This window comes from Anolis carolinensis, chromosome 4, assembly GCF_035594765.1.
Source record: "Anolis carolinensis isolate JA03-04 chromosome 4, rAnoCar3.1.pri, whole genome shotgun sequence".
NCBI classification, from domain to species: domain Eukaryota; kingdom Metazoa; phylum Chordata; class Lepidosauria; order Squamata; family Dactyloidae; genus Anolis; species Anolis carolinensis.
The window spans coordinates 80,078,009-80,097,344 of record NC_085844.1 but is presented as its reverse complement, the minus strand read 5'-3'; the positions used below and the strand labels follow the sequence as shown (position 1 = coordinate 80,097,344).

Below are 19,336 nucleotides of genomic sequence, written 5' to 3'. Positions count from 1 at the left end.
TTCAGCCTGGGGATAAACAAAACAAAAGCCGAGGAACAAAAGATACAAAAGAATGCAACTAATTGGCAGCAGATTCCTCTCTGCTGCCAGCACTGTGCCTTGAGTAACTTGCGTCGCTCCCACACACACAGCAGACAGGATTTCCAACACGAACAGATCAGCCAAGGATTGCAGCAGTAGAGTAGACCCAATTCCTTTCCGTAGATCAAAGCCAGAAGCAGACGTTTGTAGTTTCCAAGTCCAAGAAGGGGGAAGTCAAGCCGTGGTCAGTTCAGTCCGAGTTTCAAAGCAGGAGATGGCGTCCGTCAAGAAGACGACGGAAGGTCAAGCTAATAAGAGTAAGCACAGGTTTGCACAAACAAATGCCCACACAATTCCTCCCGCCGTCTGACCCTGAATTCCAAAACAACTTACGTATCAGCACACGAAAACACACCAGTCTTCAGGAAAGCGTCCCACACAGATCCCAAGCGTTCGTCCAGATTACCTTGCCCAACGCAATTTGCAATTGCTCCCAAGCCCCATTTTATGCCAGTTACAAATCCTCATCACTGTCAGCTGTCCTCCTTAACCCGGGCGTTTCCTCATCACTTTCCTCATCAGAGCTGGAACACCTCTGACTACGCCCCACAGCATCTCCAGCTGTGGATCCCGTCCCATCCCTCCAGCTTGACCATGGGTCTAATCCTGAAGGTCCCCATTCATCTTCTATCCCATCATTGCCAGTGGCACCCAATTCCTCCCTCACCCGAGTCCAATCCATCTCATCCTCCTCCGAGCTAACCAGCCCCTCCTCCATTCTCTCAGTAAACCCCTCAAAAGACTCTTCGTCAGATGGTGCTGCAAAAATGTCTCGCAGTCTTTTTCTTTCTCGCTCCTCAAGAGTATCTGACTCTCGAGGAGTCTTACGCCCACGTCTGTCAGTAACAGAGCCATGAGGCTCAATCATAACACTGGGTGGTGGCACAGTGTGTTAAACCGCTGAGCTGCTGAACTTGCAGACAGGAAGGTCCCAGGTTCAAATCCCGGGAGCGGAATGAGGTCCCGCTGTTAGCCCCAGCTCCTGCCAACCTAGCAGTTCGAAAACATGCAAATGTGAGTAGATCAATAGGTACCGCTCTGGTGGGAAGGTAACGGTGCTCCATGCAGTCATGCCAGCCACATGACTTGGGAGGTGTCTACGGACAACGCCGACTCTTCGGCTTAGAAATGGAGATGAGCACCAACCCCCAGAGTCGGTCACGACTGGACTTAACGTCAGGGGAAAACCTTTACCTAACCTTTACCTAAACCTATCTCAATTCAGTGGAACTTCCTTGATAGTACATCAGTGTAGGACTGCATGTTATGCATTAAGGCTGTGTCTCTAGGGCAGTGGTTCCCAAACTTATTTGGCCTACTGCCCCTTTCCAGAAAAAATATAACTCAGTGCCCCCTGGAAAGGGGGGCGTGGCTTAGAGGGGGTGGGTGTGGTTCCTGCTCAAGAGGGTGGGGCTGAGCCTCTCCCCTAGTCCAAGATGCAGGGCTGCAAGGGGAGGTGGGCGGGGCTACAAATGGGCGGCCAGGACTGGGATGGGCGGAGTTACGAGCTCTGAGGCAGGGCTGAGCTTCTATCCCTTTCCTGCAGCGCCTGCCAGGACATAGGTGGCAGGGCTAGCGGAGGGAGAAGGCCTCTTCCCAAGTGCCTGGGGGGCTGAACCTCTATACCCCACCCTCGTGTTCTAACAAGTGCCTCAAGGGAGGTATATAGAGGCTCAGCCCTGTCTCAGGCTCTTGGGAAGCCACGCCAACTTCTCTAGCACCTCCCCCTGTGTCCTAACAGGTGCCTCAGGTGCTCAGCCCTGTCTCCGGGACTTGGGAAGAGGCCCCGCCCCTCCCCTGGCCCCGCCCCATGTCCTAATAGGTGCCATCACCACCACCCCCAGATCGCTGCAGCACCCACCAGGGGGCAGTAGAGCCCACTTTGGGAATCACTGCTCTAGGGTATGTAATTTGCAATTAAAGAAGGTTTGCCATTGGAGAGATTGGGAGAATCACATCATTCAATTTGCACCCTTATTAAAGTTTTTTTTCATTTTGAAAATGCTGTGATCATCCCTTTTATTGTATACTATTAATTTGTGCTTCTTTCCAGATGGGGAGCTTCCTATACAACATGAAGAAGGGTCTTTGGAGAATGGCCAGGCTTTGAGTTCCAGCCAGATTTCACTCCCAGCCCTAACTGAATTGGACCAGTGTTCAGCTCCTGGAGATTCTTGTACATATGAAGTACTCCCAAATCCAGAGATTATGGATGGAACAGGTAGCCTTTGAGTTCCATACTAAGATGCACAGAACATAACCAGCTAGCGATTCATTTGTTTTTGACTTCTACTACTAACATATCCAGAGTGATTTTCTCTCTTTTGGAGCAGGAGAGCATTCAGAACTAGATATGGGATTCAACTGCCTTGAAACCTAGGAAACAGGCCTATACTAATTAATTGCTTAGGCAAATGAATGCATTATCCAGCAAAGGTCAAACACATGGAGAGCTAAAGTTGGCTATTTTGGGGAGTGTTACGATTTAGTATGTACAGTGTTTCACATATTTCTATATTCTGTTAAACTGGCTTGCTCAAAACAGTATACATAATTTTGATTTCTAATGTTTGTATAATTTTACACTTTTTACTAAACTGAGACTAATTGCTTGCATGTTGCTCGTCGAAGTTCTTGCCAATAAATCTGGAAGTTCCGGGAGAGTTCAACGGAAATGTCAGCTTACTGAGCAGCAGCTGTGAAAAAGGCACATTCTGTGCTAGAGAACATTAAGAAAGGAACTAAAACTAAAACTGACAATATTATGATGCCCTTACACCGATCTGAGACTGCTGCCATGTTTGGAATACTGAGTACAGTTCTGCCCATTCTGTCTTAAAATGGATGTTGTAGAACTAAAAAAAAGTGTAGAAGAGAACCACCAAAATGATCTGGAGTTTGATGTACCTTTGCAACATGGAAAGACAAAAATAGTTGGAATAATAATAATAATAATAATAATAATAATAATAATAATAATAATAATAATAATAATTAATTTTATTGATTAGTCCTTAGGCCATATCACAATACCAAACCAAACAACAAGGCTTGATAAGACTTGATTATACTCTATGTAGTAAGTTAAAATAAGAGACTTGGAACTTTATCGTTTAGGAAAAATAATCTAAGATGAAGGTATGATAAACACTTTTACAGTTATATATCTAATTGTTCTTTAGTTAGCTAGAGGGAATTTTAAGCATTTATTTGTTCACGCGTTTCCTGTTTTTCCTCCAATACGTTGATGATGTTATCCTTACAGCAACTGTGAGATGGGTTAGATTGGAATAGTTCGACTTAACCAACATCACTCAATAGGTTTCATGACTCAAAGGGTAGTCACAGACCACTATTTCTGTGAAATACAATAAAATTGAAAGACAATAGATTCAGGATAAAGTCATAAGAGGTACATGATTTTTGGAATTAACTGCAAGTAAATAATTCCTGGAGAGGAGGTCTGTCAGTGAGTATAATAATAATAATAATAATAATAATAATAATAATAATAATATAATTATTATTATTATTAATAATATAATAATAATTATATTATTAATTTTATTGTATGACACAGCAAACAAGATAGATATGCTGGATTTTGAATCACAAATAATAATTATTATTATTATTATTATTATTATTATTATTATTATTATTTATATCCCACCACCATCTCCCAGAGGGACTCACAGAACACTCAAGGTGTGACACAAAATACAAGTGCAAAACAGAACATAGACAATAAACAGTCAAACACAACATCATAAATTCACAGTATCCCCTGGTAAAAACAATAAAATACAGCAATTGTGGTAGATAAAACAGCAGTATTCGATCTCAGAATTGTAAAGTGCAAATAAAGAATCTAAAGGTCCTCATATGTATTATTAGAGAGTCTGAACATGATCAAAGGTTTTATTAAATTCAGGCATGGTTCAATCAAGCCTCCCTTTGTAGACATAGTTGTGCTATTGTATGTCTGATGCTGAGGAATAATAGTGAAGAGTGCTCCTGCCTTACAAATTCACTTATGAGCTTCCCAGGCTCATCTGCGTTAGGTAGACTTTTTGTGTGGCCCACATAATCTTCCATTTGTTGTGTTTATTAAATTATTGTTGTATAGTGCTCAAAAGGTCTCCTCTTGGGACAACAAATCTTAGAATGTGTTGATGTGAGTTTGCCGGGCTGTATGGCTATGTTCCAGAAGCATTCTCTCCTGACATTGCACACACATCTATGGCAGACATCCTCAGAAGTTGTGAAGTCTTTACAACCTCTGAGGATGCCTTCCATAGATGTGGGTGAAATATCAGGAGAGAATGCTTCTGGAGCATAGCCATACAGCCCGGAAAACTCACAGCAACCCAGTGATTCCGACCATGAAAGCCTTCAACAACACAAATCTTAGAATATTCTGCCATATGTCTAGCACAGTAGTTCTCAACCTGTGGATCCCCAGGTGGTTTGACTTACAGCTCCCAGAATCCCAGCCAGTTTACCAGCTGTTAGGATTTCTGGGAGTAGCAGGCCAAAACATCTGGGGATGCACAGGTTGAGAACCACTGCTTTAGCAGATCAGTAAATTTGAGAAGTGCTCTCCCAAAAGAGAATCTAAAGTGTTCCCATTCACTTCAAACCACTGGTGATACTTACCGGTAAGTTCCAGAACAACTGGACCATTTGAAGCACAAAACAGTCTGTGAAGAGTTGTGTTGTGAACTGTGCAGATTATTCATTTGTGCTGCTGTAGTCAAACTGGAATAGCAAGAGTCAGCTATGGACTTGTCCCTAGAGAGTCTTAACTCCACTTTCAAATTGAGCTATCCGCATATCTTTGTTGCCAGTGAAAGTCCTGCTCTCTGTTGTGAAAGTGCCAGGCTTTGTTTTCACTTTCTTTGTGAAGAGTTTCGTTTCCTTCTTTTGCACTCCTGTTCTTCATATATTTAAATGTCTGAGCAAACGCTACTGTGTTAGTTACGTTTAAAAAAACAAGAAATCCGCATTGCTCTGCTGCTTTTCTGTCTTTCTCTGCCGTCGCTTTGCTCATAACGTTGTTGCGTCTGTGCTGTGGTTGTGTCCTCCAGTGTCCGAAGAGAGTCTCACGCCCAGTGAATCTGGAGTCCACCTATCTCAAGATCCTTCATCTAAACCAGTCTTGCTACTCCCCCCTAAAAAAATTGCTGCTTTCTCTGGAGACCATGAGGACACCCCAGTGAAACAGCTCTCCCTCATCAAACAGCCCCCTGCCCTGCCTCCTAAACCTATTGCCAGGATTGCCAACCACTTAGCAGGTAAGTAAATAAGTGTGCTTGGGAACAGTTTGTGCAATCCTCTCCTCTTTAACTGCTCCCTCCTCTCAAAACAAAACATGTTTTCTCTATAAAGCTGCCATATCTAGCCTTTTGGAGTTACAATAGAGTCCCGCTTATCCAACATAAATGGGCCGGCAGAACATTGGATAATCGAAAACGTTGGATAATAGACAGGGATTAAGGAAAAGCCTATTAAACATCAAATTACGTTATGACTTTACAAATTAAGCACCAAAACATCGTGTTTTACAACAAGTCTGCCACTTATTTGAGAACGTGGCTGCACTTGTGTGTTGTTGGGTGTGTTGGCCCGCTGCGTTGGATAATCCAGAAGCTTGGATAAGTGAGACTGTACTGTATTTTGTATCTCACTAAACTACTCAAGGAATGTGGTTATGAATACTATTATTTATTTATTTATTTATTTATTTCATACATTTGTATCCCGTCCTTATCACACCCTGGGGGACGGGGACTCAGGGTGGCTTCACAACCGGCAGTCATTAGATGCCAAAAGCGCAACAGTTATAAAACAATTACAATTAAAAACAAAGAATGAAAACATATATTATAAAAATATCATTTAAAATTACATAAGTTCAAGTCATAGTTCAGGGTCTGTCCATTATCGGTCACATTAATCGTTCTTATTATCGTTGCATTTGCTGCTCAAATGCCTGGTCCCACAACCATGTTTAATTTTTTTCCAAAAGGACAGGAGTGAGGGGGGCGACCTGATTTCATTAGGGAGGGAGTTCCACAGATGAGGAGCCACCACCAAGAAGGTCCTGTCTCTCATCCCCGATCGAGAGCAAGGCCTCCCCGATGATCTTAACCTCAGAGACGGATCATAGAGGGAGATACATTCAGACAAATAAGCTGGGCCAGGACAGTTTAGAGCTTTATAGGCTAAAGCCATCACTTTGAATTGTGCTCAGTAGCAAACTGGCAGCCAGTGGAGCTGATGTAGCAGGGAGATGATATGCTCCCTGTATACTGCTCCAATGAGCAGTCTGGCTGCTGCCCGTTGGACTATTCTGAGCTTCCGAACAGTCTTCAAAGGCAACCCCATGTAGAGCACGTTGCAGTAGTCTATTCGGGATGTAACAAGAGCATGGAACACCATGGCCATAATACATGTCAGTGACATATCAAGATCAGTGCAGTTCTATATATTTGAACTGTTGTCACCAACTTGTAATTACTGATCTAAAAGTTTCTTCATTGTAAAAGAATATAGGCAGAAAATGGTGGCATAAATCAGCGGTCATTCTACGGGCAACTTGCATCTAAGAATATTGCTATGTGCTTTCATATTATTTCTTATGGTAACCCTAAGGCAGTGGTTCTCAACCTGTGAGTCCCCAGATGTTTTGGCCTTCAACTTCCAGAAATCCTAACAGCTGGTAAACTGGCTGGGATTTCTGGGAGTTGTAGGCTAAAACACCTGGGGAGCCACAGATTGAGAACCACTGCCCTAAGGCAAAAGATATGATGAGGGCTTATTAGCAAAAATTTGTTCAGAAGTGGTTTGCCCTTGCCTTCCTCTGAGCCTAAGAAAGTATGATGCGCAGAAGGTCACCCAATGGGCTTCAATGGCCAAGTGGGATTGCCCCAGTGTCCCTTACACTTAGACCATTGCATCATGTTGATTCTAGCAACACTTCAGGCATGTTTCAGTTTTTATGCCAGTTTAAGCGTTCATAGCTTCCTCCGAATAGATCTGAGTTCTGCGAGAGGGTGGGCTAATTAATTGCAAGCCACCTACCTATGTAGCTGCAGCTCCCAAAATTGCCCTAGGAAAGAAAATGTCTATTCAGATGCTTTTAATGTGTTGTGTAATGTCGCTTGCCACATTTAAGCCCAAGTGGTTCAGTCACATAAATATTTATTCTCATTGAACTTTGCAGAAATAGTCAATTAATATTAGAAAATTGTTATCAGTACATGCCTTCCAATATTTCACACATGAAAAACATATGGCAACCTATGTTTTGGTTTTCATCTGTGATATATTGGAAGGAGGAAATTGGGAGGAGGGACATTTTAGAAACATCTGAAAAGTGGGATGGTGGGGTTAATTGGGACTTTCTTTGTCAAATCGAGACAGTTAGAAGATGTCAGTAGTATTCTGTTTGGGATTAGTTTGTGTTATATGTGTAGCACAGTGAATTAGTAGCTAGGAGATCTTTTCCCTACTAACTTTACCCCTTTTCTTTGGTCTCTCCAGAAGTCATCTTTTACAAATCATGCTATTACAGTAATTTCTTCCATACTTATGTGCTTCTTGCAGAGTTTGCTATGCTATTTGCCTGTTTCACAGTTATTGTGCCTTGGCTTGTGTGTTCACTTAGATTGCTATCCAAACTGGAGAATGGGGCCAAAAGTCAGCTAAGTCAATGCCAAGTCAGATGAAGCTAGGGCAGGGGTTTGATGCTATTTCCAGTGCACTTTGATGTTAGGATTGTGGTGTTACTCTCTAGTTCAGTGGCTCTCAACTTGTGGGTTTCCAAGTGTTTTGGCCTACAACTCCCAGAAATCCCAGCCATTTTACCAGCTGTTAGGATTTCTGGGAGTTGAAGGCCAAAATATATGGGGACCCACAGGCTGAGAACTACTGCTCTTGTTACAGCCAGCCCATATCCACAGATTCTGTATTCATGAATTCAACCATCCACAGTTTGAAAAAAAAATTAAAAACAAAAAATATATATCTTGATTTTGCCATTTTATGTAAGGGACACAATTTTAGTACATAATTGCATATAAAAGTAGTTTGGCATCTGTGACTTTTGGTATCCACAGAGGGGGCAGAGGTCCAAGATCCAACCCTGAGCAGGTACCAAAAGGCCACTGTAACTGATTTTCTGCTCAATCGCTGCTAAAAAAAGTCTATAGGCTTCAGAACTTTCTGGGCCATTGGGGTACAATAGCACTATTGCCCAATTAAATGAGCATTAGGCTCCTTTCTGCCTTGCTTCAGCCATCACAGTAACCTCTTTGCCTGAACTTCTCAACAACCAGGTTTGTTTTTGGCCCTTCCACAGATTGTGATTTTTTTTATTTCTTGTTCTTTGTGGTTTGGCAGAAAAAGTAGTTACATGTGTAGTAATGCTATGTAGTAATTACAGTAGAGTCTCACTTATCCAAGCCTCGCTTATCCAACGTTCTGGATAATCCAAGCCATTTTTGTAGTCAATGTTTTCAATACATTGTGATATTTTGGTGCTAAATTCATAAATACAGTAATCACTACATAGCATTACTGTGTATTGAACTACTTTTTCTGCCAAATTTGTTGTCTAAAATGATGTTTTGGTGTTTCATTTGTAAAATCATAACCTAATTTGATGTTTAATAGGCTTCTCCTTAATGCCTCCTTATTATCCAACATATTCGCTTATCCAACATTCTGCCGGCCCGTTTATTTTGGATAAGTGATACTCTACTGTACTGTATTTACAAATTTACCACTAAAATATCACAATGAATTTAAGACACTGACTACAAAAACATTGATTACGAAAAGGCAGACTGTGTTGGATAATCCAGAACACTGTATAAACGAATGTTGGATAAGTGAGATTCTACTTTAATATGAAATAATTACTGGGATAGAATAATGCAGAACAATATAATCTCTAAAACCAGGACAATAAATAAAGACCAACAGTCTGAAAGCATTCCACAAAGGAAACAATCAGGGCTAGCTAACACCTCCCAACAAAGTATTCCCATCATCAAAGTCTGATAAATCCACTGTTTTCTCACAGCCACAGACAGTACAAGCACATAACATATCGCAAAGAACACAACTCTGAAAACAGGGGAATTCAACACAGGAAACATTCAGCGCCAGCTAACACCGCCCAACAAAAAATTCACTCAGGGAGGAAACAGTCAGGCTTTAAAGCTGCAAGGCTTACATCCTAATCATTTTCCCTAATTGCAGCATTCATGCTTGCATCTAAAAGCCAAAAAAAAAAACCAATTAGAAATATTGTATATTCACAACCTTTAGGAAATAATATCCCCTGATGGCACAGCGTGTTAAAGCGCTGAGCTGCTGAACTTCTGGACCGAAAGGTTTGAATTGGGGGAACAGAGTGAGCCCTCACTTTTAGCCCCAGCTTCTGCCAACCCAGAAGTTCAAACACATGCAAATGTGAGTAAATCAATAGGTACTGCTCTGGAGGGAAGGTAACACCGCTCCATGCAGTCATCCCACATGACCTTGGAGGAGTCTACGGACAACGCTGGCTCTTTGGCTTAGAAATGGAGATGAGCACCAACCCCCAGAATCAGACATGACTGGACTTAATGAGGTATGGATACCTCACAATCTTTGAGGATGCCTGCCATAGATGTGGGTGAAACGTCAGGAGAAAATACTTCTGGAACATGGCCACACAGCCCGAAAGACATACAACAACCCTGTGATCCCGGCCATGAAAGCCTTCGACAACAAGTTTACCCTTTACCTTAACTACCACCAATTCCTCAATACAGTAGTCTCACTTATCCAATACTCACTTATTCAACGTTCTGGATTATCCAACACATTTTTTTAGTCAATGTTTTCAAAACATTGTGATATTTTGGTGCTAAATTCATAAATACAGTACTTACTACATAGCATTACTGCGTATTGAACTATTTTTTTCTATCAAATTTGTTGTCTAACATGATGTTTTGGTGCTTAATTTGTAAAATCATAACCTAATTTGATGTTTAATAGGCTTCTCCTTAATCCCTCCTTATTATCCAACATATTCGCTTATCCAACATTCTGTCGGCCCGTTTATGTTAGATAAGTGAGACTCTACTGTTCTTTATTTCCCAGAACACCATACTTCGCCACAGCAAAGCGTGGTTGGGCACAGCTACTTTATTATTATATAATATATGTAATTATTAAAACTATAAATCCCAGCAACTACAACTCCCTACTCAATTAATTTTTTAACATAACATAAAATCACCAACTACAACTCCCAAAACAAGGGATTAAACAGTAAACATGTACTTTTATAGAAAGCATGTACATATTAATATTTAAATATGTATTTGTATCACATATCTGAAATTATTTCTCACATTACTACAGAAATGATTCCATAGATGGAAGAATTAACACATTAGAATGCACACACATTAGAAATTGGCCCATCCACTTCCTTATTTTAATCTATGCTTCTATATATTTTATACTGTTTACTTTTTGTACAAATGATACACACAGTCAACTGTGTCATGAGAGATGCCTCCCACAGGATGGTAACATAATTAAACATCCAGGTGTTCCCCTGGGCAAGGTCCTTGCAAATGGCCAATTATCTCACACCAGAAGCGACTTGCAGTTTCTCAAGTCACTCCTGACAACAAAGAAAAAATAAAATAAAACTGATTATAGTAGTAAGAAGCTAGGAAACATGAAAGCACAAGAGCAATGCCCATCCATTTTGAAAAATAATGTAAGATTGACTTGTAAGTTTATTTGCAACTTGTTGTCACTAATTCAGACAGCCTTGATTACCTTGCTCAGAAGGCTGCTGGAGACCTGTGGTATCCCTGGGCCTTGATTCTTTATGTTAAACGATTGTTGTTTGGCTGGTTGTCCTAGTCAGTCCCCACACACCACACGCCTCGTGGAAATGTTTTTTTTTCAGTACGCATGCACAGCGCGGGCTATGGTATTGCGCATGCGTAGAGGGTAGGTTGTTAGTGCCTAGAAGCTTCCACGGGTGAAATGCGCTGTGCGCATGCGCCCAGCCAGAGAGGCCATTTTGCCCTTAGTCTACAAACTAAGGGCAAAAATGGCCTATCTGGCAGGGCGCATGCGCACAGCACAGCTAGGCCATTTTGCCCTTAGTCAACAAACTAAGGGCAAAAATGGCCTATCTGGCCATTATAATGGCGTCAGCGGCCTCGTAGAAACAACCGGCCCTGCCAGAGGTGAACCAAAACAAACACCCAGCTTGTGTCAAACTGTTTAATTAAAGCAGAACTTACTGTCTGGCTGTTTTCAGAATCCCAATGTAAAACATAAAGATAGCACTCAGCCACAGAATCAAAACAAAACTGATAGCAAATGCCAATGAAGGTACAAGAAGACACCGTAGTTTTTTTTTAAAAAAAAGTCCAGTCCAATAGTCAAACACCAAGAGTTCAATGAGTAAAGTCCAAGGATCAAGAGTCTATACCATAGTCAATGGCCAGTCCAGAAGTTCCAGAATTTGGGAGACAGATCAGGATGCCAAAAACCCACAAACCTGGGGGGGACGGGGGGGGGGGGGGACAGCCAGAGTAGGACAAATACTTGTCTCCCAAAGATCATGCTCCAGGCTAGCTCCTTACATTCAGAACAACCCAGCTGCAAGCTATCTCTTGCCTGCTTCCACCCTTACTTGCTTTCACCTGTAACTCCTACTTACAGATTACTCAGCCCTGTAGAACTAAAAATTACATTAGCCCCTTCCATCACCAACTGCTAGGCCTGACATTCCTAACCACCATCAACTGTGGAACATGATATATGACAGAGAGAAAGATAATAATAATAATTATTATTATTATTATTATTATTATTACTATTATTATTATTATTATTATTATTATTATTATTTATTTATACCCCACCACCATCTCCCCAACGGGGACTCAGGGCGGCTTACATGGGGCCATGCCCAGAACAATACAATATAAACAACATATAAAAGAACAACATATCATAACACAGTGAACAATACAATAAATAATAATATCCATTACAATGCAAATCAAGAAAACAATAAAAACAAGGGCGGACCTTGTTTTTAAGATGCTGTCTTAGATTTTCCTCCATGCTCTGAGACTGGATTTACACTGCCATATAATCCAGTTTCTGAATCCAGATTATCTGATTAGAACTGGATTATATGAGTCTACACTGCCATATAATCCAATTCAAAGCAGATAATCTGGATTCAAAAACTGGATTATATGGCAGTATAGCTGGGGCCTCAGCCATTACGGAGTTTTCTGTGATGGCTTCCTTCTCAGGTTGGAAGTTCTTAAAAAGAGGTGAAAGCAATGCATTGGGAGTGCAAGAGAGAGTATATAAATGAGATAAATCCATAGCATATTAGCTTCCATTATAGCTTCGCTGTGAAGTATGGAAATTGTGATTTGAAATCCAAGGAGGCTAGAGATTCTGGGATTTATATAAAACAATGAACTATTCACTTGGGATCAGCTCTTCGGTTTTGCAATAAAGTACAGAATCATCTGGCTGACATAACATGAGGTTGAGATGTATCATCTCAGTGAAGTGAGAAAGACTCATTTCTAAGTAAACATGCTTAGAAGCAGAGTGCAAGGGGTCAAAAGATATACATTTCTCAGATCCTTTATGCTTTCCTTTGGGGATTTTTTCTGATTTGCATAGTCTCCAGAAAGGAGCAATCAGTCCTAATGAATCATCCCTTCCAAGATGAAAGTAAATTAACCCTATTCCATTACTAATTTCTCCAGAGGCGTACTTGGGTCCTGTTTGAAGGAATTCATATAATGAGAATTCTCACAGTCAAAATGAAGACCTAGCATCAGCATCTGGGCTTTTGTGGGAGGGAGGGAGAGTTTTGTTCTGTTAAGGATTTTGTGGGAAGAAAATTAAAGGCACACTGGTCATAAATAACAGAGTGATTGCAAATGTAATGATTTTTGCTAGCACTTTGCAGAAGCTATCACAGTTGACCCATGATGGCAAAAAGAGTTTCACTGAAAAATGGATGACAGAAAATCTTTTGAGATTTCATCATGTCTTTTGTTTAAGCGTATGTGTGTGTTTAATGGGTAGAAGTGCAAAAATGGACTTGGCTTCTGATTTTCTCCTCCCCTGGAGTGACTTATTTGAACCTGGGCTATTTTGAAGAGTGTGGATTCCACTTCATCAGGCACTACAATTCAGGACTTCTTTTTGGTCAAATTTAGGTCACACTTTTTATCAAAAATGGCACCCAGAGCTGCAAATAAAAATTAACTTTAAATCACACAAACACATTAAAAAATTCATGTCAGGAAAAAGCTCAGAAACTGCAAGCTCAGAAACTGCAAGAAACTAACCTGAGCAACTATGATAAAGAACAGTGCTTCTCAAGCTTATAAGGGGAACCAGCATTTTCCCCCCCATGTACCAGGGACTAGCACTAAATGTGTACCCTTATTGTCTCCCTTTTTAGGCCTGTTCCTGAGGTTGTTTGGGGTGTTGATTCAGAAAATTGCATTGGATAGATCACATCAGCTCAGCGGTTCACAACCTTTTTTGTCCAGGGACCACTTGATCAGGGACCACTCTCCAACATTAGTACCAAAAGGGTTATGAATCAATTTTTTGTCAACTTTAGATTCGGTTTGGTTATTTGGGGTGTTGATTCAGAAAATTGCACTGGATAGACCACATCAGCTCTAGTTTCTGATTCAGAACATATGCCATCCAGTAGTCGCTATCTGCTCGCCCACAGAAAATCATACTTAATCATCTAGAGCTGATGTGATCTATCTAATGCAATTTTCTGAATCAGCACCCCAAACAACCCCAGGAACAGGCCTAAAAATGAAGACAACAAGGCACCCCCATTTCCAGGCGCCACATGGAACGACTCCGCTGAGGGGGTGGGAAGAGGAGAAGCAGCAGTCAGAAGGCTTGTTGTTATGCCTTTCGTGGGTAGTCAGCCTCTCCCCTCCTGACAACCCCATTGTCTTGCTACTGTAAGAGGGTTTCGCAAGACCAGTCACTCTTATTTCAACGGTGTAGTAATGGTGAATTGGGGAACCACTGCTATTCATGGACCACAGGTTGGGAACCACTGCATTAGATAAAATTGTTTCTTTATTTCCTGAAAATTTGCCATGGACCAGCAACCAATAGTTCAAAGAATGGCACCCATCCAGGGACCACTACTCTGACTAACACTGGTCTGGTGCTCATGAAATGATATAATCGGAAAATGTCAATTTATGATAGAGGCCAAATGCTATCGTAGTGTCCTTACCTGGTTCTGAGATGTTTTGGGATGAGAATGAAACACATATTGCTTAAGAGTAGGATACTTTCACTTTTCCATTCATTTCAACAGATAAAAGTTAGTATGATGATAACTCAGTATGTTGATTTTTTTAATGAAATGGGAGAATGAAATATGAAAGGACTATCACATTGCAGAATGTGTGGGAATAGCACAGCCGACATGATGATTCTGACTGATGTGTTGATATGAGATGACCCTTTGTCTTGATTGCAGTATCCTCTTACACATGCTGCGTGAGAGAGCACAACACAGAGGCAGGTGGTCATTATGGTTTAAGTGGGAGGGTGTGATAGAGGCCTGGGTGTCATCCTTTCCCACCTGTGCTTATGCCTGAATTTCTCCATACTTTTCTATTTCAGATCCTGGTGGTCCCATGAAACTGCCTTGTATGCCAGTCAAACTGTCGCCTCCGCTACCTCCAAAGAAAGTCATGATCTGCATGCCTTTAGGGGGACCAGAGCTCTCCCTCGCATCTTATTCCATACAGAAGAGCTCCCAGCAATCAATGGGTTCTCATCACCACACGGTTTTACCGTCACAGTTAGCGCACCAGCATCAGTATGGCAGCCACAACCCTCACATGCCTTCTGGATCCAGCACGTTACCCATTCACTCTTCAGGTTGCCGCATGATCGAGGAGTTGAATAAGACACTAGCCATGACCATGCAGAGGCTAGAAAGGTAATGGGCCATTGTCATTCTCTCCTACCCAGTACTGCACAAAGAAAACGGTGTATGAAAAATGAATAAGTTTTAAAAAGTTAGAAGTCTTTTGTGAGCATGGCTATTGCCTCCATGCATTTCTTTAGTGAACGAGCAATTGGTGAACTGAATGGCCATTGTGGAAACGAAGTGTTGGATTGCATGAATCTTTGATCTAATCCAGTAGTGTTCTCGTTCTGTTCTTATGAGTTGTAGGGGTTCTTTGCTCCAACTGTGTGTGCTTGCAATAGTCACAACTCTGGCCTTGCCACTTCTACTCAGTCTCTACTAGGACTAGATTTTCTTCCATTCCTCTGCATTTGGATCATTCAAACTATAGTACAGCTGCTGTTTTTGCAGGACCAGGATTGGTAGTTTAATTTATCGACATCGAACAAAATATATTCTTTCTAAGCATTTTCTAGGTCAGTGGTTTTCAGCCTGGGATCCCCAGATGTTTTTGACCTTCAACTTCCAGAAATCCTAACAGTTGGTAAACTGGCTGGGATTTCTGGGAGCTGTAGGCCATTTGGGGACCCCCAGTTGAGAATCAGTGTTCTAGATGCTCCAACATGACTCTTTTGGGTAAGAAGTCCCATATTTCAGTAGAGTTTGGTGTTATCCATGATTTTTTGTATCCATCCACACGAAGTCTAGGAACGTATTTCCACAGATACTGGGGTCATACTGTACAGAAGTGAGACAACACTGCATGATAAAGATCTCAGGTTCATTTCCAGTAGTTTGACTCAATGGTAATTGTCAGCAGTGACAGATTTCAGCTTCCTATCACCTGCCCTCAGAAGTGACACACATAGAAAAGCAATGTATAGAGTGAAATTGTGGTTGGGCCTCTCTGGAGGTAATAGTTATCAACATACTTTTAAACATAAAGTTTGGGGAAGTGAAGCATGCTCCTTATTTCAGTGCAAAAAAATGTATCTGAGCTCTCAAAAGTTTTGTTTGCATCAATCTATTTTATTCTAGAACGTGGCTCATAATGGTGATGCTGCTGCTAATACGGTGTATTATCATCTCTTTTTTCCTGGATAGATATTCTGTCATAATTATTTTTGTTAAGAAATAAAGAGCCAAGTTATGAACACACTAAAACTCAGTGTGTACAAATTAGATAATTTCCATTGTCTTTCAGATAATTGCTTTTTATAGATGATGGGCTGCAATAATTGGAGAGGCATTTCCCTGACACAGCTCTGAAAAGTATTTGATGTAAATCTGTATTGCTACAAACTGGAACCATTGGAGCATGAAATACTTTGTATTACTTCCATTTTCCAGTCACACGTATTTTTAAAATAGTCTGCTTATCGAATCTAATGGACTAGGCGTAATGTTGCTGTTAGTATTAATGTTCATTGCACTTGCTGTTACTGTCTACATTTTAAAAAGCAAGAAAGGAGGGAGGATGGGAAAAAAGAATGAAGCAGCACTTTTAAGACTATTGCAACAGTTTTTTTTATTTTTGCATGAGTTTACCTGAATATAAACCAATTTCTTCAGATGCAAAACCAAGAGAAGAAGTATCTAAAAAAATAGATTTAGATCCACGAAAGCTCATGCAAAAATAACAGATAATCTTCAGGGTTCTCCTATATTCCCTTCCCCTCTCCAATCTTTATGCTATAAGAGACCAACATGGTTACTTCTTTGACAATTGTATTCATTTCACTTTGTTATATTAGTTGACCGTGGTGGTAGTCATTGGTGGGTATGATACTCAACCTCAAATTTTAAATTAATTTGGGTTGTGCTCAAGATAGTTTTCTTCTGTGATAATTACAATTTTTAAAAATTAAACAATGCAAGTAAGAAAAAGATTGAGCGAGATGTAGATTTATGTCAAAGAGCCCTTTTACACACTTGACCACTTGTAATGGTTGCCGAGTTTATTACGCTATGTAACACAATTTTTATTCCTGGGTTATAAATGTCATTTCCTAATTAGTTCTATCATAAAAACATGGAAGAGGTCTGTTAGACTATTAAACTGTGGGACATCCCCCAGCACAGCTTGCTATAGTTTTTTAATGAATATCTCATGGAGTCTTAACCAATTCTGCACAGTTTGTGGCAGCCACGAAAACGAAGAAATAACACTTTCAAACCATGAACAGAAATGTTTTTCAAATTTTGTTACATAGTGTTATTAAGCCCAGAAACATCTTTGGAAAGAAGATTAACTGAAGAGCAGCCACATATTGTTATCTATAATCTAGTACTAGGGTCTATTGATAGATATGTACATATATAGCTTTACCCAGACTCTACTCAGCCTCCGTATAATGGGCTGCTGAATAAAAATATTTGTAAGTCTCTATATTTGTCTGGCCAGTCTTGAAAAAAGAGATTTAATCCACAAAAGTTTAATAACATGAAAAAAGCCCGGCTGGATCTAGTCCATCCTAGTACAGTGGTTCCCAACCTTTTTTTGACCAGAGTCCACTTGACCAGGGACCACTCTCCAACATTAATACCAAAGGGGTTACGTATCAGGATTTGGTCAACTTTAGATTCAGTTTGGTTATTTGGGGTGCTGATTCAGAAATTGCCTTGGATAGACTACATCAGATCTAGTTTCTGATACAGAATATATGCCATCCAGTAGCCGCCATCTGCTCACCCACAGAAAACCATATTTAATAATCTAGAGCTGATGTGGTCTATCCAATGTAATTTTTTGAATCAGAACCCCAAATAACACCAGGAATGGGACAAAAAACATAGACAGCAAGGCGCCCCTGCTTCCAGGCACCACATGGAACGGCTTTGCTCAGAGGGAGGGAGGAAGAGGAGAAGCAGCAGTCAGGAGGCTTGTTGTTCCACTTTTCGTGAGTAGTCAACCTCTCCCCTCCTGACATCCCCGTTGCCTTGGCACTATAAGAGGGTTTTGCAAGACCGGTCGGACGCTCTCGTTGCAATGGTGTAGTAAAGGTGTAGCCACAGATGATATTTTAGTTAATGGGGACCACTGGTGGTCCACAGACCACAGATTGGGAGTCACTGATCTTGTACAAGGAACAGAATTATACAGCCTTCCAAACGTTCTTCCATTGCAGTTCCCCAAATTCTTCACCATTGACTTTGTTGCCTATGGATGTAATGAGATACAATTCAACAACATATGAAAGTTACACAGTTTGTACCCAATCTAGTCCAATATCTAGTGGCCAGAAAACCTGGGAAATTTTACTTCTTTGGAGTGTGACTCCCAGAATCCTCCTGCACAGCATGACCATTGGAAACAGTCCAAAAAAACATCCTTTCTAAACTCTGTTTCCTAGAAGCGAATATATTTCTATTAGAATTAGTAGTAGCAGAAGTAGTAGTGGTCACATGCCTCAAATTGTGGTAGGCATATATTCTAGATTATGCTCTCTGCCTATGTTTTATATTTTTAAGAATGATTAATTTCTACTCTTATCTAAATGTTCCACTAAGTCAATACAGGCTGCAGCTATCCTTCATATCCCATGTGGTTCACCTGGGGCAATTACTTCCATGCACACAGAATTTGCATTAATTGAACAGCATGGTCCCTTATCTCTTCAAAATGTGCATAAGGTAGTCTACCTGCTATGAGCTCTCTTGCCACAGGACTTATGGGGCATCTGTTCCCTCACAGCAATAGATGCTCCAGTTTTCAAAATTCCTATCTAATCGTGCAGTTACTAGGACACATACATTATGGTTAATAAGCAGGAAGCAAGCTATTTAATTTGCTTTTGTCTTCAAGTTGTGTTTGAACATCAGCTACCAAAGAGCTGGGTCTCCCATTGCAAGAGGCAAATTAATGGGGATATTATGTTAGACCGGAAAATGGTCCATTTGAATCAAATAGAAGAGAGGCATCTATTCCAGATTGGCATGAGAACACCCAGCAAGATTGCAGTCTGGTATCCTTTGGAGTGTGCAGAATTATATTTGAGCAAAATTAGAATTCTCTCTCTCTCATTCCTTCTCTCACACCCACAGACACTGAGAGAGATTGACTTTAATTGCTACTCAGACCTGATCCATTGAATAATCAATTGCTAAATAATAAATCTGGACTCATGTATATATCATTGATTCTGTGGGTGTACTATACCTGGAAATAGCAATAGAATTTCTGCCAGAGAGAGAGCGAGGGGGGGAACAGTGCTGTAA

At 40.8% G+C, this 19,336-nt stretch overlaps 1 protein-coding gene across 6 annotated transcripts in view; it reads left to right on the top strand.

Moving 5' to 3' along the window:
* Window positions 1-19,336, top strand: part of phactr1 (phosphatase and actin regulator 1) — a 352,956-nt gene that overhangs the window by 290,645 nt on the left and 42,975 nt on the right. For 4 of the 6 annotated variants that reach the window (XM_008108838.2, XM_008108837.2, XM_008108842.3 and 1 more), the window contains 3 exons: window positions 2,135-2,302; window positions 5,172-5,378; window positions 14,827-15,148. In XM_008108838.2, the coding sequence (XP_008107045.1) occupies window positions 2,135-2,302; window positions 5,172-5,378; window positions 14,827-15,148 (697 nt within the window). The remainder of the gene's footprint in view (window positions 1-2,134; window positions 2,303-5,171; window positions 5,379-14,826; window positions 15,149-19,336) is intronic. The other 2 variants (XM_008108841.2, XM_008108840.3) reach the window with 1 other exon arrangement.